Below are 27,092 nucleotides of genomic sequence, written 5' to 3' on the forward strand. Positions count from 1 at the left end.
GAGGCCCTGACCTCCCTTCTATTTCCAACTACTAACCCGTGGGTCATCTGCCTGAGGGTGCCAGGGAGAACCCACAGGCCCCCCAGAGAAGAATTCCCCAGTGGGACTGGGCCACCTGATGGCCATGAGTGCAGTATGGACACAGTGAGGCCTGGCCCAGTGCATGGGGTTTGGGTTTGGGGGTACATACTAAGAAGCTGGGGCCTGGACCCTCCACCCCACCCCCTGACCCCAGCCTGAGGGAGCTGAGCTTTTCCTTCTCCAGTGCCATCTGTTGCATCATGCCCTGTGTCACTGGGACCTGCTTGGTCAGGAGATGGCCACGCCCAGAGATTCTCTGCATTTACCCCATTTGGGGGAGATGTTGCTATTTCCCAACCGGGGGTGGGGGAGTGGGTTCACAGCCATTGCCCCTCCCGCTCATGCCCTCCTCCCCTCGAAGCCTCCTTACCCTGGTGGAGAATCGGGGTACATCTCTCGAAGCACTGTGGCGTCCACATCCCCATCAGAACTGAGATCCAAGGGTGGGGACCAGTCCTCGGCAGGGCTGCAGGTGTAGCGTATCCTGTGGCTCGAGCGGCTGTATGTGTGCCCGTCGGACACTGCAGGGGACAGACATCCAGCCTGGGCTTTAGACCGGAAGCAGGGAGCGCCCGACATGTCTACCTGAGGCCACTGAGAACCTGTTTTCTCCAACTCACCATCTGGTCCCTCACCAAGCCCAGCTGCCTGTCATTCTCTCGGAGCTAGCCGCAGAGTGTGAGCACCACTGCCGCGCTGGGCCGGCTTCTCAGAGAGAAAGCAGAGCTGGCTCTGCCCTGGTGGGGCTCCCAGGGTGGTGAGCAGCCTGTCCTGGAGACAGCCCGGTACTGAGCAGTGTGTCATGAGATCTGATAGATGCAGTACTGGCCCTGTGGGAACAGTGATGAGCTGACCCAGCCTGGAGGTCAGGGAGGCCTTCCTGGAGGAGGGGCTCTTAAAGCTGAGTCTAATCTAGGAATTAGCCAAGAGAAGAGGGACAGGCCGGGCAGAAGGAACAGAACAGCTTGAACCAAGGAAGGGGATTAGAAAGAAGAGTGTGGTGTGAAAAGGAAGCTTTGAAAATGTAGAGAAGGGCTGGGGCATGAAAACTGGGGAGTCAGGGAATGAGGGCTGCAGAGGTCTCTGGGGTCAGGCCTCCCTACTCCCTGTGCCCAACCATACATTATTCCCTTAGTTATCCCAGGAGAAAAGGCACTTCTGTAATGAATTCTGGTTATTCCGTGTACTGTATTCTCCTCTGTTTTGTTTGTATGTTTACCATATATTAGCACATTAAAGGCTCTGAGAAGTCCTGCAGCTGAGAATTACATTTGACTGTGCTTATGCAGTATTTGACAACAGAATCTTTTCTTAGATCTAGTAACACTGCTTAGGAGGTGCTGATAGAGCATTCATTCTACAAGTGTGGTTCAGAGGGGTCAGTGACTTGCTGGAGGCCACACAACAAATTATTGGTAGGCCCAGAGGGCAGCTGGATATCCTGGCTCCTCACTCTATAAAGCTCTCCACCTCCCAGTTTCTGACAGTTCTAGTAGAGGCTACTGGACAGATGGCTGAGTCATGGGATCTCCCCACCCACGATGGGTGGTCAGCCAGCTCCTCCCCTGAGATCAGGACTCAACATCAGGGGTGAGGCTTACCTGTCTGGGGTGGGGCTCATGACCCTTCTCTGAGGTCAGCAGCACTGTCCATCCCCATTCTACATTCTACAAGCTGAGGCTCAGTGTCACAGAGTTGGAATTCATGCGATCGGTATAACCGTAAAGACTGTTCTTTCCCCTCCCCTAATCTCTTTTCCCCACTCCTGATACAACAGTGAGTAGAAAAATCTGGATGTGAAACTCTAACTGCAGGTATAATCCCAGGGTTATCTATGGACATTGAGAAAGCTCTCGGAAGAAAATATTCCAGACACGTTAACAGTGGCTCTGTCTTGATGACAGGATCATGACCCTTATTTTCTTCTTTATATTTTCTGTATTTTAAAGGTCTTCCACGGTGAACACATATTACTTTACTACTAGGAAAAAGGTACCCAATAACGCATGCTATAAAAAGGAGCTGAAATGAGATTTGTTTCCCTTTAGGGTACCAGCTGAAGGGTGAGGATGTCTGGAAGAACTTGAGGAAGAAACTCAGGAAAGAAGAAAGCATGAAATAGGGTGAGGACAGAAGTGGGATGTGGGCCTCTGGGCTCCGGTGCCGGGAGGGGCCCGTCCTCCATGCAGGAGGCTGTGGTTTGTCTCAACCTTGGGAAAGCTAAGGCTGTGTCCTGGACCGGGGGGGTGGGGGGGACGTCTGAGAGCTGACAGAGCTGAGCCACGCTGTCGTTCCCCTCTCTGCTTGGGCTGCTTTCCTGGCGCTTCCCAGAGGCTGAGCAGCTTAGGGAAACTGAGGCTGCCCTGAGGCACTCACCTAGCTCAGACCCCAATCCTGAGTTGACCCAGCTCAGTCCAGACAGAGCTCCTGAAAGACTCCCCCAGCCCCTCATTTCAACTCCCCCCAATTCCTTTCTTATGCCCTCTCCTTTCCCGACTTCCCAGTCAGCACAGACCCTGATGGTCCAGGCCTCTGGAAGCCCCTCCAGCCACCTCATGGGGAGTGAGACCTCCCTATCCCCTTCTTTACCCAAATCAAGAAACACCTCAGCTCATGATTTAACCCCTTGACGAGCCCGGGAGTGGGGAGAAGGAGTTTGCGTCCACGGAGATCTACCGTGCTCTGGTGACCACATTCTCCCTCACACCTGTGAGAGGCACTGTGGCCGCCTCCTGCTCTCAGATGTGGAGACTGAGAGGAGGGGCCGCTTGCTCTAAAGCCCCAGCTAAGACGAGACCAGATCTGTCTCCTAAAGCGAAAGATCTTTCCATCTTCTAGAAATAGAATTTTTCTTTCATTCATTCATTCATTCATTCATTCATTCATTCATTCATTCTTAAACATTTATTGGCTCCTCTCTGTGTGCCTGGCTAGACTGCAGAAGGGCTCTGTGGGCAGGCGGAGGAGGGCCAACTCTGTCCTGAGGGCAATGGGGAGCCACTGAAGGGTGTTGAGCAGAGGATGGAAGTGTTCCCAGGTCAGTCACTTTGGTTGCCTTGTGGAGAATGCCTGGCAGCTGCCAGGTAGGTGCTGGCAAGGGGCGGTGGCCAGTGTCACCGACGTGGCCCTGGCTCAGGTTTTCTCGGGGGAGAAAGAATGAAAAGAGTGAACGTGTATTGAGCACGCACCCAGAAGCCAGGTACTGTGCTAATTTAGTCCTCACAGTAACTTTAGGGGTGGGTCCCCCGGTACCCATTGTGCAGGTGACTCCCCTGAGGTACAGGGTGGTTAGACAACTCTTCCCGGGTCGTACAGTAAGACGTGGAAGATGAAGGCTGTTTTGGACGCCTGGTTCTGCGGGGCCTGTGAGACCTCGAGGAGAGATGCCTGGGGGATCCCTGGCCGAGGGTGACAGATAGTGCCTGAAACTGGCGGGTGGCTGAGATGGAGCCGGGAGCGGGTGTAGAGAGAGGACCTGGGGCCAAGGGTTGGGTTCTGAGGGACCTTGATATTCCTCTCCTCAGAGACTAGGAATCTACAAGGAAGTCTGAGAAGGAGCCGGCTGAGCGGTAGGAGAGAGACCAGGAGAGCCTTAGTCAGTGAAGCCAGGGGAAGGGGCTGTCTGGAGGACAGAAGGGTCCCCAGTGCCACCCAGCAGGAGCTTGTCGGCGCTCTGCTGCTTTGTCCTCCCCACAGCTATGCACGGTGTGTTTCCCTTCTCCTCCCTGGTCTCCTTCTGAGGCTCCTGGCACCTCCGTGCACCCTCCAGGAGGCGGGAGGAAGCTGGGGGGGAGTCAATGTCTCTGGGCTCCCCACTGAGGCCCCAAGGAGGTGCCAAGGCAAGAGCTGAGAACATAAGTGGGGCAGGGAGGTGGGAGCCCCCCAAATGGGTACCCCTGGGGACAGGGATGCAGGGCTGCCACCAGTCAGCATGGGGCAGCAAAGGCCTGATGCCTGGCGTGGCCTGGCTCTGACCTGCTGTCACCCCACTGACTCCAGAGATCAGGGCCAGGGCCTCGCTCGTGTGGCACCGGCCCTGCGGCCTCCAGGCCCATCTCTCTCCTCCAGGCCAAGGTCGGCCTCTCAAACCTCAGCTTAGGGTTTACTGTGGCTCCCTCTCCCATGCTCTAAGTACCAGGCTCAGGCCTGGGAACTTTCAGGCTGTTCAACAAGGTGCTTTGGTTTCCCAGTCTTTAAAATGGGCTAGGGGCACCTGGCTGGCTCTTGATCTTGGGGGTGTGAGTTCGAACCCCGCATTGAATGTAGAGATGACTTAAAAAAAATAAAATACTAAAAAAATAAAATGGGCGAACACAGCCTTTGCATTGAGGAGGAAATGGGGTGGTTCCTTCCCTGGACCGCAGAGCATCTTCTCTGGGTGAGATCCTGTGCTGGGCTATGGGCCCCACTGGCTGAGAGCTACACACAGGCCCTGCTTTCCCTGATGCAACCCAGCTGTCCCATGACAGGGGCACTGGTAGACGTGTGGGTAAATGCCAAGCAAGTACAGGGAAGGGCGATTCAACCCTGCCTGGGCGGGATGAGGTGGCATTTGAACTGGGCCTGGAAGGACAAGTAGGCTTTTGTCAGTTGGGGGACGTATTAGGAATGGCATTGTGGGCCTAGGAAGAGCATGTGCAAAGGTGTGGAGGTGGGGAGGAGTGTGAAGGAGGTGCTTGGGGACAAGCTGGAGGAGGGCAGGCAAGAGTTGGGCCCTGGGAGGCAGGCAGGCTGGCCGTGCTGGGCCTGACCAGAGGCGCCTTATGGTGGGGGGGGGAGGTGTGGGGTGGAGAGGGGGGCCCGGGCTCCTTACTGGGGGTGGGCATTCCCCAGGCAGGAGCCTCGCACTCCTCAAAGGTCAGGCTGGTGCTGCAAGCATAGGAACAAGCCAGGCCGGGGCTGGGCAGTGCTCCTGGCTGTCTTCTTGGGGAGTCCTCGGCCTCTGGGGACACTAGAGGGGCCTGGGCTGGGTGGGCTTTCAGCACCTGCCTGATTCGTGCTGACTCTTCTCTTTAGCTTCCCTTGTTGGGCACTGAGGGCGACCCACTGACCGGCTGCACACTTCTTCCATCGAGGCCACTTGTCCCCTGCCATGTGATGTCCCTCTGTGTCTTGTTCAGAGGGCCAGCTTCCTGCTCTTCTGCTTCTCCTAACTACATTGCCAGGGGAGCAACATCGGGTGTGCCGGGCCCCTAGGTCTTGAGTGCGTCTGCCGGACGGGGCCCTGGGCGCGTGGGGCGCCCCTGCTGCTGTTCGCCCACACCTTCAGCCCCTCAGGGGTGTGAGCACCAGTCCCTCTGAGGCAGTGCTGTGCAGTGGGGAACCTGCAGGAACCCAGGTCGGGCCACCTGGGCTCAAATCTGGGGTCCGCCTGGCTGGGTGACCCCAGGGAGGTTCAGCACCCGCTACAGTCTGAGTGTTTGTGTCCCCCTGCCCCCCAATTCATATAGTGAAATCTGACCCCCCCCAAGGTGCTGCTAGTAGAGGTGGGGCCTTTGGGAGATGATTAGGTCATGAGGGTGGAGCCCTCATAATGGGGATCAGTGCCCTCACAAAAGAGACCCTAGAGAGCTAGCTCGTCCCTTCTTCTGTGTGAGGACACAGCGAGAAGGATGCAGGCCCTCACCAAGGCACCAAATCTGCAGGGGCCTTGATCTTGGGAGTCCCCAGCCTCCAGAACGGAGAAATAAATTCTCTTGTTTACAAGCCACTCCGTTTCTGGTATGTTTGTTATAGCAGCCTGAACGCCCCAACCTCAACTTGCTTATCTGTAAATTGGGAAGGTAATAAAAAGTAGTCCAACCTCCAGGACCACGGTAAGGATTAAATGAGATTATGTGTGAAAAGTGCCCGGCACATAGTGACCCCCCGACTGCCCAATTCCTCCCTGCCTCAGCTCCCCGGCTGCAGCTGTGGGGAGCCGTAATTGCTAAAAGATGACCCCTTCCTCACCCAGTTAACTCTGGAAAGGGGAAGGAAGTGGCACAAAGCTGCTGGTTGATCAGGGCATGTTGGGAGGGGGCTGTGGATTTCAGGTCTCCTGTGGTCCAGGTGGATGAGATCCAACCTAACCAGTTTTTACATTTTTCTTTTCTTAATTTCTCTCAAGCTCTGCTTGTCCTGGAGAGGAAAGACTCCTAGGCCTTGCCATGGCTCTGGAGCCTCCAGATGGCTTCACCTTCAGTGTGATGGTGGCCTCTGGGCCTATGCAGCCCCCCAGCTCCGGGCAGAGGCCCCATCAGGCCTCAGGGCAGGCTTTTTCCTGCTCTTGACAACCGTTCAGAAATTGAATGAATTGAGCTCCTTCTTGCTGCTTTTGGATAACGGGCCCCTTCTAAGTGTAAGAGAGTCAGGTGGCTGCATTCTGTAAAAAGTTCAGGCCTTCTGGCCAGATGGACACTTCCGGGACTGGTTGGCCCAAGAATTAGCCACCTCCCCTGTGTAAGGGAGATTCTCCTAATTGGGAAACTCCCCAATCAGTTCTGTGTGCACTTTGCAGGCTCTCTGGGGGTAGATTCATTCACTCATCATTCATTCCGTCATTTATCCATCCACTTATTCATATACCCATCCCACCCCCCACCTATCCATCCCTCCACCGTCCTATCTATCCATCTTTCCGTCCATCCACCCAGCCATCCCGTCTATCCATGTGCTCGCACATCCCACCCAATCCACGCCTGTATCCACCCCCTCCAGCCATTCATGCTCTCTTCATGTGTCCTTCTGTCCACCCATTTAGCCATTCGTCTCCCATGCCACCCACTCAGCCATCTTTCCCTTTAGCCACTGGTCTGTCCACTCATTTGCCCCGCCCCATCCCCGCACCTCTCCATCCCCTCATCCCCCTACCCGTCTGTCCTCCCATCCCGCTCACCCATCCCTGTCTCCCTCCGTCCCTGCATCCAGGCTCCAGCTGGACCAGACCCACACTGCCAAGGCTGGGGAGTAGCACCACACCCTCCCTTTGACCTCTGGCGTCCCCCTTGGCAGACTACCGGACCTCCTGAGCCCGAGAGCATTCCGGTGAGGGCCTCCGGTCTCTTCCTGACCCCCCGCCCCCCCCCCCCCCATGACAGGGCTGCCGCCTCCCGCACGTCTCCTGGGTGGCAGTCACAGGAGGCCGGGCCCCGGGGCAGACGGCAACTCACAGTATCCTTGCTCGTACTCTCGATGGTGACGGCGGCGGTGGCGGTGGTGGTGGTGATGGTGGCGGCGGTGGCGGTGGCGGTGACGCTGGAGCCGGGCCTGCCGGTCCCTGCGGATACTGCCCACGATGATGGTGATGCAGGAGAGGATGATGACCACACCTATGACTGCGCTTGCCACCAGTACGGGAGACACAAGCAGGTGGCTGTGCTCCGAGCTCTCTGAGAACGTGGGGTAGAAATAGCTGGTGCGGTTGTACCGAGCTACTGCGGACAGAGAGACAGAGGACACTGGCTCGGGGCTTCCTCCTCCAGCCCTGCTGCCCTGTCACTGATCTGTCCCTACATAAACGGAGGAGAGTCTGGGTTCAGCCCCAGGGACTGGGTCCTGCCTACCTGTGCGAGGGAGGAAGGGAGCAGTGCTTTGCTCTCCTGCCTCAGGAGCCTCCGCTACTGGGGCTTGACCTCCCCTCCTCTCCTCTCCAGCTCTGGCCCGAGAGCTCAACTAACTCCCAGATAGGAAAAGAGAAACTCAGAGAGGGCAAGAGGCTTACCCAAGGTCACACAGCAAATCACTGGCTGAGCTGAGGCTTGAACTGAAGACTCAGGACTAGACAGGGACTCTACTCTGCCAAGACTTGAGGTTGGAAGGTCAACTTTACCAAGATCTTGGAAAGGGGTGGGTGATGGACCCAGGAGGGGGGGTGTCAAAGTATGAGGACCAACTCTGTTGGCCTCCGACACTGGCTTTCTGCCTTGGGGTGAAACCTGCCCAGGGAGATTCCAGGGAAATCAAATGGTAACTGACCCAGACATGTCAAGGGGTTGGATCAGAGCAGAGAAGGCTTCCCAGAGTGGCTATACTAATATTAAAAAAAATACAGACTTTAAAACAAAAAATGTCATTAGAGATAAAAGGGACATTTTATAATGACAAAAGGGGCAATCCTTCAGGAAGTTGTAACAATTATAAACCTATATGCACCTAAGAACACAGCCCTAAGATGCAGGGAGCAAAGGCTGATGCACTGAAGGGAGAAACCAACCATGCGGCAGTAACAGTTCAAGACTTCAGGACCCCACTTAGAACAAGGTACGGAATTCGGTTTCATGTCTGCTTTTGACCGGTTGTGACTGCTCGAGTTTTTGAGGAAGTGCCAGCTTCTTATTTTTATTCCCTTGGCTGTCAGCTAGCTGCCCTAAGCCTAAGTTGTCCATTTTTCCTCAAGACCCACAGATGAAAGGTGGCAAAGGGGCGCTCCTCCTTGTCTCTCTCTGAGGCAAAAGAGATCTGTTTAAATTGTCCAATCTGACCTCAGTTTAGGAGGACTCGAGTCCTTGGCTGTGGACATGAAGCACGCCTGCCACTCTTTCCTCAACTGAGACCAGTGGCAGACATTACTAAGTGACATTGGTCCTCACGGTGATTCCTCCTGGTCAGGAAATGGAGCTTTTGGCCCCACTCGTCTAGTGTGACCACAGCGCCCCGTGCTTCTACTCTGTAGCCAGTAGCCAGGGCTTTGGCTGGGATTGGAGCTGAGCCATGGTCACCTGCTACCAGATTCTCTCTAGTAAAGTCCAGGCTAGCCAGCTGTCCAACCGATGTCACCCTTTTCCTCCTCACCAGGTGGCCTCTCACTTTGGAAGTCAAGGGCAGAGCTGGGGCGTGTCAGGGACATCAGCTCTCCTCGGAGAAGGCAGGAGTGTGGAGGGGTCCACACGGCCGTCAGGGCTCCGGACTGTCCCATTCGGTGTGTCCCCGCTGCTGCCATGGCTTGGGTCACACCGGTCACCCATGACTCAAGGCAGATGTGCTCCCGGAGAGCTGGCCCCTCCAGGCTGCAGGTGCCCAGCATGGACACCTAGAGCTGGATGTGAGGGTGCGTGCCTGTTCTGCTCGGCATGAGGTGCCGGCCCCTCAGGGTCACCTTGAAGAAACCCTGGCGTCCACTGCGTCGGCCGCAGACGAGGGCCTCGCCCCCGGCAGTGCCCGTCTCATTACCAGCTGGGCTCAGGGATGGCCTCACCCGTGCCTGCAGATGGAGCGCTTGGGCGCCGGCGTCCACCTGATGGCCGGTTGAGGGGTTAATCTTCCAGGCACCGCGACCAGCAGAGGTAGGTGCTGCTTTACATTATGAGGGAAACTTGTAATTTCTAAACGCGGGGCCCGTTTTATCAACAAGATACATATGACGGCAGAGAAACAACACGATGACAGCCCTCCTTCCCACCCCTCTGCCTCCCTGTCCCCCTACACCAGCTGCGGCAAGGACAGAGGGTAAAGCAAGCTTTGCCTCTATCCTGGACTTTCTTCCCAAGCTGCTTCTACAAAGGTGCCCATGGTCAAGAGGAAATTGTGCCCAAAGTACCAGCTCTTCCCTGAGAGGCCGCCCTCCCTCCACAGAGCAGCCTGAGTAGCTACCATCTCTGGGACACCTACTGTGTGTCCCACTCCATGCTTAGTACTCCTCACACACTTAGTTCTCATGATGGCCTGAGATGGGATGCCCAATTTAACAGGTGGAGAAACTGAGCCCCAGACAAGTTAAGTAACTTGCCCAAGGTCACGTAGCCCACAGAGAGGGAGCCGGGTCAGTGGGCAGCCTCAGGCCCACGCTCTTAGCCAAGCTGCTACTCTGTGGCTACCAGGCACTAGGCTCTGGGAGCTCATGTGTTTTTTTTTTTTGGATCTTGATAAATTAAAACGTTGCTATCTCTAAAACGATGCTTGGCTCCTTCTGGATCACTTTATTGTAGTCAAAGCAGGCCATGACCTACCGCTCATGCAGGGTGGAGGCGTTATCAACAGCTGAACACTGCTGATAAGACACCAGGATTCCAGAGAAGGGAGCCCGCGTGTCTCAGGAAGAGAGAGATCGTGGCAAGTAGGTATTCAGGGCTGAGGGGCAAACAGTCCAGGGCTGGGGGAGGGGACCCCTCTTCTGTGTATCTTCCATCTCTGCATCTGTTCCAGAGATGTGGTTGGGACTGTGGGGAGGGGCCCTGGGGCACTTTCTCCACTGAGGAGCAATGTGAATACTAAGGTAGCTCTCACGGAGCATTTACCGGCACCGGTCAGGCTCTAGACCCTTTATGAGCACCAGGATCTCATTTAATCATCACAGCAACCTGAGAGGTAGGTGTTGTCTTTCCCTCCGATTTCACAGATGGGGAAGCTGAGGCACAGAGGTAGTAAAAGAGGTGGAGCCAGAACTCAGATCCAGCTTGTTCTATGCAATTCCCGAGCCTACACTCATACTCTCTCTGGTTCCACATGGGATGGGGGCCCCTGGAGGGCAGGACCCATGTCCTCTCTGTTTTGTCACTGGATTTCTCCAGTGCCTTGGGCCAGGCCAGCACAGAAAGGGAGCTTGGGAGCCATTTGAATCCCAAGGAGGGAAGTCAGGGATGGGTTGCTCTGTATGCTTGGGTGCGTGGGGGCGGGCTACGTGAGCTCCTCTCTGTCATTCTCACTCACCCACTGGCACTTCCTTCTGCTCATCCCTCACCCCACCATCTAGCCCAAACGCGGGATCCGCAGATGTTCACAAGCACTGGCAGATTGTTGGAATGGAAAGGGGAGTAGATCAGGTCTTAACTGAGGAGTCTGGGTCCGGGGTGGGCTCCAGATGGATGCTAAATCAGTCTGGCAAATCGTACCATAGGAGAACCTTGGGGCCCGAGTGAGGGCTTGGTGCACCTGAGGAATCATGGGAGAGGCGGAGCAGCTGGTAGTGGCCAGACCCTGAGGGCTCTTGAACGTTGAATCAAGAGACCGTGCTTTATCCCCAGGGCAAAGAGAACACATGGGTGAAGGAGTGTGGTCAGAGTGTTTTAGGAGAGCCCTCTGGCTGCAGACTGGGGAGCAGAGCGGGAAGTGGGGGACCAGGGAGGAGGCTGCTGCCAGGGTCCACAGGAGCATGGAGCTGGCGTGGAGGAGGCTGAGGCCCATAGCCCCACACTGTGCAGAGCTGAGTATGGAGCTGGGCTCAGGTGAACGCACTTGATGGGCATAAGGCCACTGCAGAGCGCTCCTTTGCCTCTCTGCAAAGATGTGCTCCGAGCAGGCCTCAGGGACAGGCCTGATGCTTCCCTACTCTGCGGGTAGGGTCCCAAGGCTGGGGTGGTACCCAGGGCCATGGGCCACTGCTGTGCCAGGCGGAAGTCTCTGCCTCCAGACTTCGGGTCCTGGGCTGGGACTGGGAGCCACAACGGAGTCAGAAAGCTCTACGTGACCCAGGCTTGCATGTGGGGCGGGGTCTGGGGCCTGCTGCTTCTCCGTGCAGATGCCTTTGTCACCCTCCATTTATAGATGAGGATGCTGGCTCTTGGTGAGCTGAAGATTTGCCCTAGTTTTGTGGCAGATCTGGGATTTGAACCCAGGCATGTCTGATAATTCAAGAGAGCAGGATGTGCTGGGGGTGGAGGCAGGGGACCTGGGTTCTCTTTCTGGTTCCATCACTCACGTGCTATGTGACCTTCGGCACGCCCCTGCCCTCTCTGGACCTGCTTGCACTCTGTCCAAAGAGATACTTATTCTTGAACATTCCTCCTTCCAGGGTGGGTGAATGGGTCTGAGAGGGATGGGGAGGCGGTGGCATCTGGGTGCGCACAGTGGGTGTGAGGGGAGGTGACAAGATCCAGTCCTGTGTCAGGGGGATGGGGTCAGGGCTGGCTCCAGTCTGGGAACATGCAGGGCAGGGAAACTGAGGCAGATGATCACTACCAAGTCCTTGTTGAGTGTAGCGCGCAGGCAGCTCTCCAGTCCCTCTGTCTGGGTACAGGGCAGCGGTCTTTGCAGCCTGAAGCTCCCTGAGGAGTGTCGACAAGGGAAGGGCATTGAGACACTGGAGGTGTTGAGCCAACATTTTTGGCCTCTAGGCCTGCCCACTCCCTTGGAGAGGCTGGCTAGAAGGAAAAGGGGGGCCATCGACTCAAATCTGACTGATGGCTCCTGTCACAGGAAAGTCTGAGGACATTTGTCATAGGTCCACTTCCCTGGCAAGTCTGGCCTCAGCACTGCACTTCTTCCTACACTGCTGAGCCCGCCAGGATGAGGCCAGTGAGGTCATTGGAGGGAATGTGGGGAAGAGGATTCAGGCACCATCTTCCCTCTGGTCCCAGCCTCCTGGCAGGGATGTGCAGAGGGGCTGGGGCAGGAGACATGGCAGGGCAGGCTGACTTGGTTGGGCGTTTCTGGGTCTCCTCCTCTGTTTTTTAGGGTAGCCTCTCAGCCCGCTTGCCGATACCCATCCTCTGGTTGCCAGGTTGCCTGATGGAGAGATGTCAGAGTGCTGGGGGCGTGGAGTCAGGGACGTCCACATGGTGGGGCTGGGTCTTGGAGGACAAACAGCAACATCAGAGGAGGGAGGAAGGAGCACAGAGGGGTGAGGTCCCAACAGAGCTCAGGAAAGGAGGAGGTACTCCTCGGGTGAGGCTGTAGGGAGGTCACCTTGATGGCAGCTAAACATTGGGATTATGGAGGTGAGGAAAAGGCGACTTGGTGGTCAGGATTCTTCTTACAATGGGGATGCGTCTCTACAAGAAGTCAGCTAATGTCATGTCAAGATCCTGAAACATTTTACTTGGCCATTTGTGGCATTATAAGTGGGTAGATTATAGTGGAAAGGAGAATTGGAATGTGAAGTCATCTACTATCAATCCTCTATAAATTCACTCAGCCAACCAATCATCCACCCTCCCATGTATTTATCTACCTGGGCATCTATTCAGCATTCACTTGATCATCCATCCATCCACATATTCAACCAACCATCCATATATTCAACCATCCATCCATCCACCCATCCACCCACTCACCAATACTCATTAAGTGCATATTCCATGCCTGGACATGTGCTAGACACTGGGAACATGATATGAATCAGACCATAATGAACCTCCCCAACTGTGGGAAGCAAGAGGTCCCATGCAGGTGCCCCAGTGCCGAGAGGAGAAGCTTGGGACACGATGGAGCTCACTGCTCTCCCTTCACACAGAGTAGCTCTGCTTCATCTGTTTTATGGATCAGGCTTACCAGGGGAATGCTCCACTGCCTAGTAGAAGATTCTCAACCACTGCATTAAAATATAACTGGAAAATCTAAGTGACTACCCATAGGCCTTTCATGATTCCATAAATATAAGATGAAAGTGATTTATTCCACTATTAAGATGCCACTTAAATAAACTCACCAAAATTAACTCACATGGACTATCACTTCTACATATCTAAATTCTGTAAGCTTACTGTCTTGTTATCATTTGCTAAGGTTTTATCTCTGGTTTGATGGATAATTTATTTATTGGCTGGCAAATTTACTGTAACAGTGTCACAAACCGCTTTTCCCTACTTCTACAGAGCAAATGGTGAACTGGCCGACATTACAGAAGCAAAGCCATGACAGAATTAGGCTTTCCACTTGGGCCCACACCAAACTGTCACTTTCTTGCTAGAATCATCACTGGGCCCGACCTCCTCATTTTCTCTCCTCTTTTGTCAGCACCTAAAGTTGGCTCTTATGCTGTTTTCCACAAAATACACAGGTTTTTATAACACCAGCTGAGTCACGGTCAATGTTCAATGAGTAGGAAGTCATGTAATTGTGTTGGGAAGCAAATGCTGGGGGGCTGGCGTGGCCCACCCAACAGCGGGGGGATTAGCTCTCACATCCCAGCTTGCATTATGAGACTCAAAATCATGGCTTGGAAAAATGACCATTTACTACAACATGGACTTTCTAGGAAGTTCATGAATAATTGATACATAACATGTTAAATTTATGAATGCTGCAAATTATCCTCAGCTATCCCACCACAAGCTGGTCCAGGCTCGAGCTGTGTACTTGGGCCACAGTATTCTCTTCCTCAAGTTTTGCTTTGGCCTTTTGCTTTCGTGGGTTCTGATTCTGGAAAATGTTAGAGGTGATGGGACTTTGTCCCCTGCTCCACAGAGGTTCCCACAGCTCCCAGAATTTATGAGACCATCTGGGAAACCACCAGGGCAACAGTGTATTAAAAATAATGTCCCAGAAGTAGACAGGGCTTCTTCTGGGAATGCAAGAATGGTTTAAGACCAGGAGATCTATTAATATGTCATTTCCGTAGGTAGGATGAGAAAAACTAGTAGACAGGGCAAAGCCAGACACCTCTTGGCCATGATAAATCCTGGTGATCTTAACTGATTGTTAACATCACACTGAGCCATGGAGCTTTGGAATCACTTCTCACCATGTGGTTTGTGGAACATGGATTCATAAAAATATCATGGGATGTTTGAGAAAAGCCTTTTATCCCCTGAACCCCCAAGATTGCTTTGTAGCCCCTAGTGATCTTTGGAGCCAAACCAGCTCCAGTACCAGGCCCTTTATTCACCAATATTCTGAGAAGGGTCACTCCTCAGCCACCTTCCGGGTGTGGGGGGGAAGCCTAGAGGTCTTCTGCCAGCGTGTCTTGTGCTAGGCTCTGGCTAAGTAAGACACTGACGGCCCTGGGTTCAAAGCCTGGCCCTGCTTCTTGCACGTAGTGCCCTCTGAGCACTTCACCCCTCTGAACCTCTATCACTTCATCTATAAAATGGAAACAGCGATCTCTGCTATGAACTAATCAAAGCACACTGCCTAGCAGAATGCTTGGCACGCACTGTGTGCTCAGTATATGACAATGAAACCTTAAAATCTTAAAGATATCCCCTAGACAGAGATCTAAATGTGAAAGGCAAAGCAGTAAAGCTTCAAGAGGAAAGCACTGGAGAATGTCTTCATGACCTTGGGTTTCTTAAGCAGATACAAAAATACCATTAAAAAATTGATGTTTGACTCTATTAAAATAAAGATCTTTGGTAGGAATTTGGGCTTCAAGGTGGGCAGGGGGCCAAGGAACTACACAGGACTGAGATGTGAACAGGGTCAAGGTCGTGGCCGAAGCAAGCAGAAGGTTTTGAAAGACTTTCTTAATATATTCATCATTTGCAACCTGCCCCAGGACATTGGAGAATGCTTCCCATGGAGGTTCATGTCTATACCAGTGTCTGGAAGTGGTTAAGAGATCCCAAGACACAAAAGGGTCCTTCTTCACATCTTTGTGGAACAATCCACTTTTTCACAATTAGTTGTTTCCCTCTAATGGGTTTGTTCTTTGCCAGATACCCAAGAGAGTAGCAGCACCATCAATTACGACAGTTCAATGTCAAACAGTATTAACAAAGTATAATACGTCTTGTGATGATACAAGAAAACTAATTTTGCAACCTAGGCCTCGTGTTCAATGAGGGGACCTAAAACAGCCTTTCTTCAAACAAGTGATAAGTAAAAAGCCCCGCAGGATTCCTTTTCAGTTGGAAAAATGCAAGTCTTAGCAGCAGCTGACAGGAAATGTGCGATATTTACCCGGCCTGTCTTTTGATGATGACTCACATGACCAGTGCCTTTGGCGCCTCTGACTACCTATGTTTCAATATTCCTGTCCCTTTAGTATCTCCATCCTGCAGCGATTTCTGCAGTAGAACTATGGTCCTTGGGTGCTGAACCCACCCTACAAACAGACCCTCGTTCTGTTTTTATGATATGTTTTTGCTTTCTGTTCTCCGTCAAAGCCAGTGCTGAACAAAGGGAAAACACCGTGTGCACCTTTCTCCTCTTACACGTGTTCATCACCTTGCCATCCCCGTGCCTCTTGTAATAAGACAATGGCGTAGAGCTGGGCCTCTCGTTCTTGTGCACTTAAAAATAAATCCTACTGTGAGAGAAAGGCTGGATGTGCTAGGACTGAGCAGGAATTGAGATTGAAATGGTGGGTAAACGTTCGTTAAACCCTACACTGAACTTCCGCCCCGATTGTGGTGACACTGTTAAGTTCAGTGTTTTTATTTAATAATATAATTTATATTTTAAAAGCATTCAAAGAACACTCCACAGGTTTCTGAATATACAAATCCTGTTATAAATTACATAGTGTCTGAGAATTTGATAGTCATGTTGTTTTAGATAATTGGATTTTACGCTCGGTAGATGCACCAGTGCGCCAGATCGAGCAGCTGTCTTTGATCATCCTACTCCCTCCCGAGGGTGGCGTTGGGGGCCGGGGGGGGGGTGCCCAGGGCTGTGGTTCCCACCGCTTAGGGAGTGGCGGTGACCCACGGGGTGCATGGACCATAGCCACGTGTGCTGTAATCACAGTCCTGAAACTGTTGGGACTGCTGTCGATATTTTAAAATATTGGAGGTAACTTTTTACCTCGAAAAAAAGGAAGGAGATTTTTGAAAAAATTTCAATTATTCCATGAGTAACCCTTTATATTTCATTGAACCGAAAACCTGAAATTTCAAAAATAGAAACTCTTTAATAAGGCTGCCATCCAACTTAAGAGGGGCCCGCCCTGGCTTTTGCGATTATAAAATTGTATTCTCGCTGTTTTTATTGCACCGCCCCCAATCCTCACCCTTACCCCCATTCCTGGGGGAGACAAGTATCATCCAGGGGCTGAAGAGCCTGGCATATGGGCAGAGAAGAGCTCTGGAATGACTGTCTCTAGCAAGGCCTAGCAATCACCTACAGACCTGGAGTCCAGGTGTGGGCCAGTGGCCAGAGGGAGCAGCCCTTAGAAGCTGACCGTTAGGATGGACTGATGGAGGACACAGTGTTTAAAAGCAGAAAGAAGCGAATAGAGAGGACTCTGGGAGCTGAAGTGTACTCGAGCTCCCAGAGGGGTCAGTGTGGCCAGTGCCCTGGGCTTAGATCCAGAAGCCCTGCTTTTGAATCCTGTCTCCTCCTCTGGTGGGTCCCGGGGCATGTGACTTGTCTCTGTTGGGGCCTCTCTCTTCTCTCTTGAAAGCAAGCAGGCCTGCACACTTCTGCAGTGACATCATAGAACAACCAGTTTTTCCCAGTCACCCTGGGCACAGTTCCAGGTGCAGGCAGAGCTGAGTTTCGGGGTAGCTAATCTAGGGTAGCTCTTGGCAGAGATGCCAATGTCCTTACACATTCCTGTTTGCAGGAAAATCCACCTCCTCTCCTCCCAGTGCACTTGGCTTTGGGATGGCACAGACAACTCTGAGGATCGTGCTTTCCTTGGCAAGATTTCTAGATACAGAAACCACTACCCCCTCCACCAACCCGGGGCTCAGTTTCTAGAGTTTTCCCTTTCCCACACTCCCTGGTTGTGGCAGAAGAGGCTGGACAGTGGTCCAAGTGATGACAACAGTGTCTTGGTCCAGGGGGCAAGATGGAGTCAGATTTGAAGGTGAATCCGCTAAATGGAGTTGGCAGTGGATGAGATGGAGAGCAGTAAAAACTGACAAAGTTCGGGGCCTGAGTGCAAGGAAGGACTGAGCTGTCATTTAGTGAGATGGGGAGGATGATGGGAAGGTTTGGTGGGGGACCGCGAGTCAAGAGTTAAGGTCTTGACTGTTACATCTGAGATGCTCTAGAGATCCTGAGTGGACATCTGAGTGGACATACATCTGAGTGGGGCAGGCGGTTGGATATATGAGTCTGGAGCTCAGGGAGAGTCTGGAGCTGGAGATGTAAATTTGGGGGCTGTCAGCGTATGGGTGCCGCTCGATGCCATGAGGCTGGATGCCGGGTGGGGGGGGGGTGGGCAGTGAAATGCAAGAACCCTGCCCCTGGAAGTGCACTGCAAAAGCTGGGGGGCGGGTACTGCTGCCGTTACAGGTTTCCCCCACTGTCTGAAAGTAGAGCATTCCCACGAAGCCTTTCGTAAGCCAAAATGGTGTAAAGTGAAGAAGCGATTATCAGCAATTTATTTGAAAAACAGTTCTAGCATTCCCAGACCCAAAAAATAACCTCACTTAGGCTTTTCTGATACCTTAGGCTACATCTTGCTAACGGATGCACAGAATTAACCGAGATAAGGCCCAGATGCTCACAGACACAGTTCCAAGCTCTGGTGGCTGGATGTGGAGATGCTGCTGGGCGTGGTTTTGGGGGAAGGAGCTTGGTGGGGTTGCTCTTGCTGCCTGGGTGTCAGCTGCCTCTATTATAATGGCTTGCTTCGAAACAAATGCTGAACAGTCTTTACTTTTTGCAAAAGCAAAATCGTCTTCCGATTTCTTCTGGCTAGTGAAAAGAGGTACTAATGTAGGTCTTAACATAAAAGCGGAGTGGCGTAACTCAAACTTTCAAAAAGTGGCGAATACCTATAGTATTACATTAGGCGTTCAAGCTGAAGTGGATACCTTCCTGCCAGGAACCCTAATATAAAATGTGCACTTACAAGTAAGATTAGTGATTGGATGCTGAGCAGCCGCTCTAGTCAGACTCTGCTAGACCAGAGAACTCTGAGGATGGGCAGCCAGGACATTCGTGGGGCCCTGAAGTCCTGCTGCAGACTGGACTCTCCAGCCAAGGGGTGGGGATGAAGGAGGGGGCTTGACACCACCCTTGTCCTTTTGGCCATCTGTGGTTTAGCTAAAATTGAGCCCCAAAAAGACTCATCTGGGGTATATCCTTGTCCCCATCTTTTTCTTACTGTGTCACCTAGACTAGTTTCTGCATGTCCTTGAGGCTCAGGTTTTTCACGTGTGGAATGGGCACACCCACCCTTCTCTTGCAGGGTTGCTTTAAGGAAACCATGTGAAGAGATGATCCTAAGGCCTCGTAAGCCCATGACCTGTGATACCTCATTGGATCCTTGCAGCAGCCCTCTGAGGGGGAGCCTTTTATTAACTCTCATTTTACAGGTGAGAAACCTGAGATTCAGAGAGAAATGTCTAGCTGAAGTCACTTCTTCTATTCCCTTGCCCACTCCAAAGTCAGACCACAGCAAGGAACGAACAAGGGTTTCACTCCACAGGCCAGTGATCGTTGAGTAGCGCTTGCTTGTGTTTGAGAGAGCCTGAGACTGCATGGAGGCTCAGTAGCAAAGAGTGCGGCAATTGATTAACAATGTCTGCTCTGGGCACAGGAGTGGTAAATGGTGAATGTGTCCCATCATTTGCGTTCCTTGCCCTCAAGTCCTTCCTTATGTTGATAGCTAAGTCTCTGCAGAGGTCACTGTTACAATGAGCAGAGCAGAAAACAGTAGTATCTGGTCCGAACCCCAAATTTCCCTCCGAAGTCCCTGTGTGTCTCCATTCCCTGCTCTGTCACTAAAGATGTGGGTAATACTAAGCTGTGTAGCGAGGAGGTGGTCAAAAGGATGGCACTTTCAAGCTTTTTGAGGATCTTCTCAGTGCCTGGCACCAACTTTGATTCTCCTTGTGGGGCGTGTTAAATCTGACATCACACCACAAGGCTGGTATGACTATTTCCAATTTATAGAGGAGCGAATTGGAACTTCTAGATGTTAAGTAGTTTGCTCCGGGTAGCACAGCTGCTAAGAGTCAGCACTAGGTTGGACACGAACCCAAGCACTATCTACCACATAACACTGATCTGAGGGAGACCCAAGCCTGGCCAGAGGCTCGGCCAGACTGTATTTCCTGCCAGCCTGTGGACAGCCTGAGAGCTTAGTAGAGACAAAGCCCAGCTGACTTCTCCGTGGATCAGCGGATGCTACCTTCCCTGCCTCCTTCCTGCTGTGATACAGGCTCAGTCTCTCTTGGGTCCCCCAAACCCCTCCTCCCTCAGATCTGTCTCCCACGGCCAGAGGAAGGCAGGCCACCCCCATGTCACAGGGAGTTCTGTGGAACCGCCATCTGCCAGTGGCTAAGAGGTTATGAAGCATCTGTTCTTGGAGCCTGGGTTCTGGGGAATCCTGGGCCACTCTGCCCAGCTGGGGCCAGATGGAGAAGGCTCCCACGCCTCTGGCTTTCCTCAGGAGCCAGGCTGGTCCTCCTCCACCTCCCTCATGGCTTAAGGCTGGAAAATGGCTCACTGGCCTGGCACTTGCAGGCAGAAGACCCGACTTCCCACTTGCCGTGGCCAAAGCCCTCTGGGCTTCCCCTTGCCTGTTCTTGCCTCCGCCTTCTGCCTTCAGTCTTCTCACCTGCAGAACTCGGGGGAGGGGCTGTCACTGGGGGGCAGGGATGAGCTGCAGTGCCTGAGAGGTGAGATGGGGTGGGGGCGCGGGAGGGATGCCGTGTTGTGGGCTGTGCCTGAGAGGAGTCGGCCCAGCCTGGTCTAGTTAATGCCTGCATGACTCCCAAGAAGCCAATGGACAACCCTGCTTCCCCCAGTGTCTGAAGCTGTGGAAACCAGGCAGAGCCCTGCCTGTTGCCCGGCTCTCCCCCTATATCGGCTACCCTTTCCCGCTCACTCTCCCCGGCCCCCTGAGCTCTGACTCCTAGGAGTGGGGTCTTGCTTGGGAAACACTGGGGTTTGTTTTTCCTTCTGGGGACCTTCCACCCCCCCCTTTCTCAATTGGCAGGGGGTAGGGGTGTGGAAACCTAAATGGGAACAAGCTATGGCTCCTACCCTAAGTTTTCCAGGTTTTAATGGGCTTTGGTATCTTCCTATGTACTGGGATACATAATTTTGTGAGCTAAGAAGGTTAAAGCAATTTCATTAGATGTCTAAATTCACAGTACAGGAAAGGAGGTGTTAAAAAAAAAGAGGGTGTGTGTCCATGTCAGGGCCCTCCTGGGATTTCTGGTTTCATTCCTTAGAATGTTCCCGTGTCAGGTGTTTTTAGGATGTCTGGAGTTCCGTGGTTCTGCATCCCTTGCAGAACTTGTGTGAGGGTCTCTGGTCTGTGAGCTGAGGAGGCTGCCCACAAGGCATCTGCTTCGTCTTGATTCATTTACTTGTCCAGTTGTTCAATGCACATTTACTGAGGCAGCGATTTCCAGGTTGAATCTGAAGGGTGGCCCAGATGGGGGCAAAGCCTGAATGGCAATCTGATGACACAATTTGGAAACCCCTGGGTCTCCTTGGGCAGTTGATGGGTGTGTTGGAGGGGAACTGAGGGTCCCTCCCAGATTTTTGGCTTGAGGGACTGAGTCAATGGTGGTGCCCTAAAGCAACAGAGCAAAATCAAGCCAAGCCATCTTGGAACGAAGAGCTGTGTCTGGGACAGGCTGAATTTGAGGTGCAGGGGTGCGGGCTGCCCAGGGAAGACAGGCAGCAGAAGACAGAAGAAGGAATCTGAAGGCAGGCAGAAACTGGCGGGGGGGAGAGAGAGCCTTGGTAGCTGCTGGCCTAGAAGCTGCAGCTGAAAGCAGAGTGAGGATGAGAAGGTCTGGAGTGTTCGGAGGGGGGAGTCCAGGGCGGGGTTCGAGCCCCGGGGACCCCAGCGGCAGAACAAGCGTGGCAAGAATCCATCCTCCCCCCCCCTGCCAAGGGACACCACCCATGGGTAGTCAGAGGCCCAGATGCCCAGAGGGGCTGGAGGAGAACCCAGAGGGCTCAGAGTCAGGGAACCCAAAGGAGGAGTCCTCCAGAAAAAGCTGAAGTGACCAACAAGGAGATCTGGAAGCTGGGATTTAGTGACACAGAAGTGGATGGGATGTGGGGTGGGGGTACACAAGCCAGACTGAAGTAGGTTGGGGTCGCTGAAAGGGGGGACAGTGAATACTTCTTAGACATGTTCGGAGAAAAGGGAAGGAGTCAGACTGGAAAACGTGAGGAGAATCTGGCAGAGGAGGAGAGGGAGGATGGAGGAAGGGGTGGGTCTGCACAGCCCCACAGTACTTGGCCTGCCATTGCCAGTGACCACTCCTGCGATGAAATTTGAGCCGATCCCCACCTATATGTAGACATAAGCACAGCTGCTTTGGCTGAGGCAGTGGGCAGTGAGGGGCTGAGGGCTGTGCCCACCCATGCCCCCCTTGCCTTCCCTGGAGCCTCCCAGTAGCCGCGAGCTCCTGGAGCCCCCTGGCCTCAGACCACCCCTTCATCTTAGAGAGGAGGCCTGGCTGCCTGAAGCCATAGAGCCAAGCTGGTGGCAGAGTCAGGAGCTGCAGCTGCTCCCCCATCTACCGCCTCCAGCTCCTCATCCACAGTGTTTGACTATACATATATTCATTCAACAAACATTTATTGAGTGCGCACTGCATGCCAGGCACTGGGCCTGTAGGGGGAGAGGCGACTGTGTAGGAACTGCTTCTGAACAGCCCAGAATATCCACGACCACATCCTAGTATCCTCAGGGGGTGCGTATGCAGAGGGCTGTCCTGTGCTGATGGCCTCTATTTGTGTAGACAGGGCTTCACAGGGCCTGGCTTGGCCCCAGAAAGTTCTAGAAAGCCCTCTACACTGAGCAGCCCAGTTTTACCCTTTACCAGCCTTCTCCATTCCCAGCTGCTCGAGGGGGGTGAGGACATGACCATTCCAGCCCTCTGTGGGGCAGGTGTTCCTGGACGGGCAGCCTTCTCACCTGGCCTGGGACTTGGGCTTCAATTTCCTGATTATGCCGCAGCAGCAGTGACGACAGGAACAAGACCTTACCGAGCTTGTACCAATTCCCCCTGAACACCGCTCTGGTGACGGTGAATCCCACTGTCGCCGTATTCCCCAGGGCATGCCTGGTGATGGTCCCACCCAGACCGGATAGGCCAGTTTCCTCTACCCGCCCACAGCAGCAGTCCCTTGATTTTCAAAGATTTAACAGCTGAGGTTTCGACTATTTGGAGGAGAGGACCCCAACTCCAAGATGTGTAACATGTAACCAGTGGTACACGTTTGAATAGACATTGCTGAGTGGGGGTGAGGGATTTGCTAGAGTGAGCATGGGAGAGGGGAGATGACAAATAGATAAGGGGGTGCTAAGGCAGGGTCCTTGATTTCACACAGACTCGTAGTCTGAGTCATCAAGGAGAAGGGATGTCCTCCCAAACTGCACCAAGTGATGGTGGTTTTGGGGGGCACAGGAGATAGCATAAGAGAAAGCAGGTGGCTGCCATGAGGACAGGTGAAGGGGACCCTGGGGTGAGTGGGGCTGGTGGAGACTAGGGGAGTAAGCCAGAGGGGGCTGTAGCCTTCAGCCCCAGGGGTACACCTGATTGAGCCCATCACCTGGACTTATGGACATCAGGGAGCCACGAGAAGATGTTATGGGCAAAATCATCTCAAGGCGTCATTAGATGAAATGAATTAGTAAATGCGGGGCTTCATGGTGGGGAGACTGCAGGGAGGGTTTCCTTAGGACAGTGAACTCTGACGAGTATGTTCTGTGGAGCACCAATCCTGTGACACATGCCTTGTGGTCAGTTAAATTGGGGAAGGCCACTGGGCTTCTTTCCTATGGCAGCCTCACAACACCCATCACCGCATTAAAGGCTCTGAAAAGTCCTGTGGTCACAAAAGCTACTTAACTTGTTTCACTCAGCATTTCCCACATTCATTTGGCCATGGAATTAAAAAAAACAAAAAAGTAATGCCATTAATATCCCTCAGAGGAAACCCGCCCCACACTTTGGGAAGGCTGATACAGACAGATGGAGGGACAGGTAAAAGGGGGATGTCTCTTGCTGATGTCAGGGGTCTTCTGTGTCCCCGCCCCCCCGCCCGTCATAGCACATCAGTCCCTCATCAGACCCTTGGAGCCCTCTGGCCAAACATCCTAGAAACATTCTCTGCAACCCTGACTCCAAGCCCAGCCCTTGCCTGGCCCCGAGCCATGGAGGATGTGGGGAGGAGACTTACAGGGACAGGGACGTTTGAAGGACATGTAATCCTTGGAGCAGAACAGCGGAGCCAGCCTGCCCACGTGCAGAGTCCTGACTTCGTGTGAAGAAGGATCCGCCGCTCACCTGCAGAGACACAAACAAGCAGATGATGGGGACACCCACATAGCAGCCCCTGCCCCCCAGGACACTCATGTCCCTGCGCTGTCCACCTCTGGCGAAAAGGTGGGGACTTTGATAGCATGTGCCCACTTTGGGCATGGAGGGGGCTGGGGGGGCTCTGGGCTGCAGAGTATGGGGGTTCTGGGGCAGGGGTGGGGCAAAAGCATGTTGGGGTCTCAGTGATGGGTGGAGGGGGGAAAAATCTCCTCTGGGTGGAGCCCTGAACAGGAATGAGAGATCCCCTGGAGTTCTCCTGTCTCATGTACCTGTGAGATCACTGCTTGAGACAATTGCAAGGGACCATGGCATTCTGAGCATCTTATAACTGGAAGGACCCTTAAAGACCAGCCCAAGGTCCTCATATCACAGAAGGGGAACAGACCTGCAAAGGGTGAGGAACTGGTTCAAGGTCCCAGAGCTGGCTTTGGAAGGGTGTTTAGAGTTGCTTAAGTGAAACCTTATTATTATTACTGTTATCCCAATACCTTTAAGGGGATGATGCTTTTTTCATCCTCATTTTATAAATAAGGAAGTTGAGGCTCAGAGAGAGGTAATGTAGCTTGTCTAAGGTCACACAGCTTCTAATTACAGGCTGGGACTAGAACCTAGGTCTGTTTGACTCCAAAGCCCCCATTGCCAGCCAGCACATCACTTAGAATGCACCTAATAAAGGCCAAGAGAATGAAAATGTCTCTTCCCCAATCTCCCTCACCCCCCATGTGAACTTGGTGTGATACTGGAATGTCTTTGTAGAAAGAGAGCACCAGTCACTCTAATACCAATTTGCAAGAGAGGAAACATTTTTAAAAAGTAACCCAGGCTCCCATGCTGCTAAAGATCTGAATTGGTTCAGTCTCTCCTGAGCTCCAAGTGACATGAAGCTGTATGAACAGCAGGGAGATATGATTCTTATTTTCTAGGGAGTCTGGTCACTAGACTTGCAGAAACCAAACTGTACCTTTGGGGGTTGCTGAGCAGGGACCCTGAATATAGAGCTCAGTAGGCTCTTGCAGGAGAAAGATTGTAGCCAGAAGCCAACAGGCAAAGAGCCTGGCCCCTCCAGGTCCCAGGAGGCAGTTGACCTCCCTGATTCTGGGGATGACACTGTGGACAGAACTTTTGTGTAAGAGGTGGGTCCAGAGGTTCCCATCCTTGTCTCCCACAGAGATCCTTTTTATTATATATATATATATTTTCCTCCAATGGGAGCCACATTTTGATGGAGACCATTGGTCAAATTGCACTGATTAATAATATTTTTTCTGTTTAATAAATGAATCAAAGACTTATCTTTGGAGGGCCTGAGCTCAGAAGTCCAATCCCTCTGCTGTGACTTTGGGCAAAGCACTTCACCTCTCTGAGCTGCAGTGTCCTCAGGGGAAAGCAGGGTAAGGCCCTTCACCGGCTTCGAGGATGAGGGGTATGTACCTCATGTTCATTCTGCTGTCTGAGGGGGTGGGAGGGAGGGAGCCATTGCTGCCCCTGACCCTGGAATCCCCTTTTCCAGATGGCTCCTTCCAGCTCAGCCTTCTGGGTGTGAACCCCATGCTGGTCTGATGCCCACTCCCAGTCCCCACAGAAACCAACAAGAGTTTTGATGGGGGAAGTGAGGGTAGGATGTGATCTCCCAAGGCTTAGTAGAGAAGTCTCTCTGCTGTGGCAGGCTGCTTGGGGAGCTGTGATTTCACACCAGAAAATTCATGAAGAATCTCAGGGCCTGGGATCTATGCTTTCTAAAAATACATGTGTGTACATGGGTCTGTGTTCATGTCTGGGGGTGTGTCTGTGTGCACTGTGGCCATGTGTGTGTCTGGAGGGGGACTTAAGTGGGCTGACAGGTCATCTCTCGTGGGGCTTCCAGAGAAGTCTTTCTTAAAGGCGAAATGGATTATGTCACTCCCTTGCTGAAAACCCTTTCATAACTCCCCAGTGTCCTCAGGAGAATGACCTGGCTTCCATTACCTCCACAGCCCTGGGGCTCTGCTTACCTCTCTAGTGAAGTGGCATAATGTGAGTGCTTAATTAAAATACGCTGAATGTATACTTCCTACAGGGGCATGCTGGTGGCTCCTGATGCTATGGAGGGTGCTGACCACCCCCTAAACTCCCAAGTGGTTGTCCCCAAGGTCTTGCTTCTCCTAGAGCCCCCTGTACCCCCTCCTCTTTCCTCCCGCTGGACCCTGTGACTTTCAGATGAAGGCTGAGGCTGCGGGGGGTGTGGGGGAGGTGGGAGGCGGGCTGCCTAGGGCAGGGGGTACCAAGAACCCTCGCATTGCATATTTTGTGGTCAGTCTGGGGGTTTGGTGGGCAATGTGTAAGTTTCCAAATGGCTCAGGAGGCTGGCAAGGGGCTGGGTCGGGTAGACATTTCTGCATAGGGAACCCTTCTGGGCACTCGAGCTTTCAGGTGTGACCCACATTCACCAGGCACCTGCATGTGCCAGGTAATGGCACCAACATTACTGCAACATGTCCCCTGATGTGGGTAACATCATTTTCATTTTGCAGGTGAGAAAACTGAGGCTCAGTGACTTGACCCACCCAAGGTCACAGAGAACAGGTGGAGAAGGAGCTGTGCAGGGTAGGGTCCTGTCCCCCCAGTGCTCCCCAGTTACACCAGGGACACCCCACAGAGATCTGACACCCTTGGTGCTCTGGGTGGCCAGATTCCTGGACCTTCCCTGGGCCTTTTATACCTCCAGGCTATTTCCTCTCCCTGGCACGTCATTCCCTTCCTCTCTACCTGGCAAACTCCCATTTAGCTGTCAACATTCAGCTCAAGAAAACCCCTCTTCAGTGGAGTCCTCTTTGACTGCGGGAGACAGAATAGTCACTTTAGCTGTGCCTCCTCAGCACCTGGACATCCTTCCAGGACAACTCTGGTTCTAACTTGTTCTACATTATTAGCTTCTTGTGTGGGTATGGCGGGCCAGTGTGGCCTCTGGGAATCCACCTGGGGCTGGGCATTGAGGGGACATTCAAAGGTACGTGGATTCTAGAAAAATCTCCCTTGGTCTGATGTCAGCATAGGACTGCAGTGTTGAGGCTGCCTTTTAATGATACTCAACTTCCTCAGGGGAAGGACGCCCATGTAAGGAACTGAGATGGTCCCCAACATCGTGGGTGACAATGATGCTGACGTTAGCCAGGGTACCATTCCCTGCATCATGTAACTCAATCT

At 52.9% G+C, this 27,092-nt stretch overlaps 1 protein-coding gene and 1 long non-coding RNA gene across 4 annotated transcripts in view; one reads left to right on the forward strand and one right to left on the reverse strand.

Annotated features, from left to right (window-relative positions):
- Positions 1-27,092, reverse strand: part of BEAN1 (brain expressed associated with NEDD4 1) — a 36,900-nt gene that overhangs the window by 3,101 nt on the left and 6,707 nt on the right. The window contains exons 2-4 of one of the 2 annotated variants that reach the window (XM_036115180.2): positions 23,770-23,876; positions 7,233-7,493; positions 452-602 (exon numbers count right to left, since the gene is read on the reverse strand). In XM_036115180.2, the coding sequence (XP_035971073.1) occupies positions 452-602; positions 7,233-7,493; positions 23,770-23,794 (437 nt within the window). In that variant the 5' untranslated portion in view covers positions 23,795-23,876. Of the gene's footprint in view, positions 1-451; positions 603-7,232; positions 7,497-23,769; positions 23,877-27,092 lie in introns of both variants that reach the window. The other variant, XM_036115179.2, reaches the window with a different exon arrangement.
- On the forward strand, positions 6,862-10,151 carry LOC118550271 (uncharacterized). 2 transcript variants are annotated; one of them, XR_013444374.1, is made up of 3 exons: positions 6,862-7,107; positions 8,857-9,344; positions 9,987-10,151. It is a non-coding gene; the product is annotated as an uncharacterized LOC118550271 (long non-coding RNA). The 2 variants fall into 2 exon arrangements; XR_013444375.1 differs by lacking the exon at positions 6,862-7,107 and adding an exon at positions 7,465-8,322.

This window comes from Halichoerus grypus, chromosome 15, assembly GCF_964656455.1.
Source record: "Halichoerus grypus chromosome 15, mHalGry1.hap1.1, whole genome shotgun sequence".
Lineage (NCBI taxonomy): Eukaryota > Metazoa > Chordata > Mammalia > Carnivora > Phocidae > Halichoerus > Halichoerus grypus.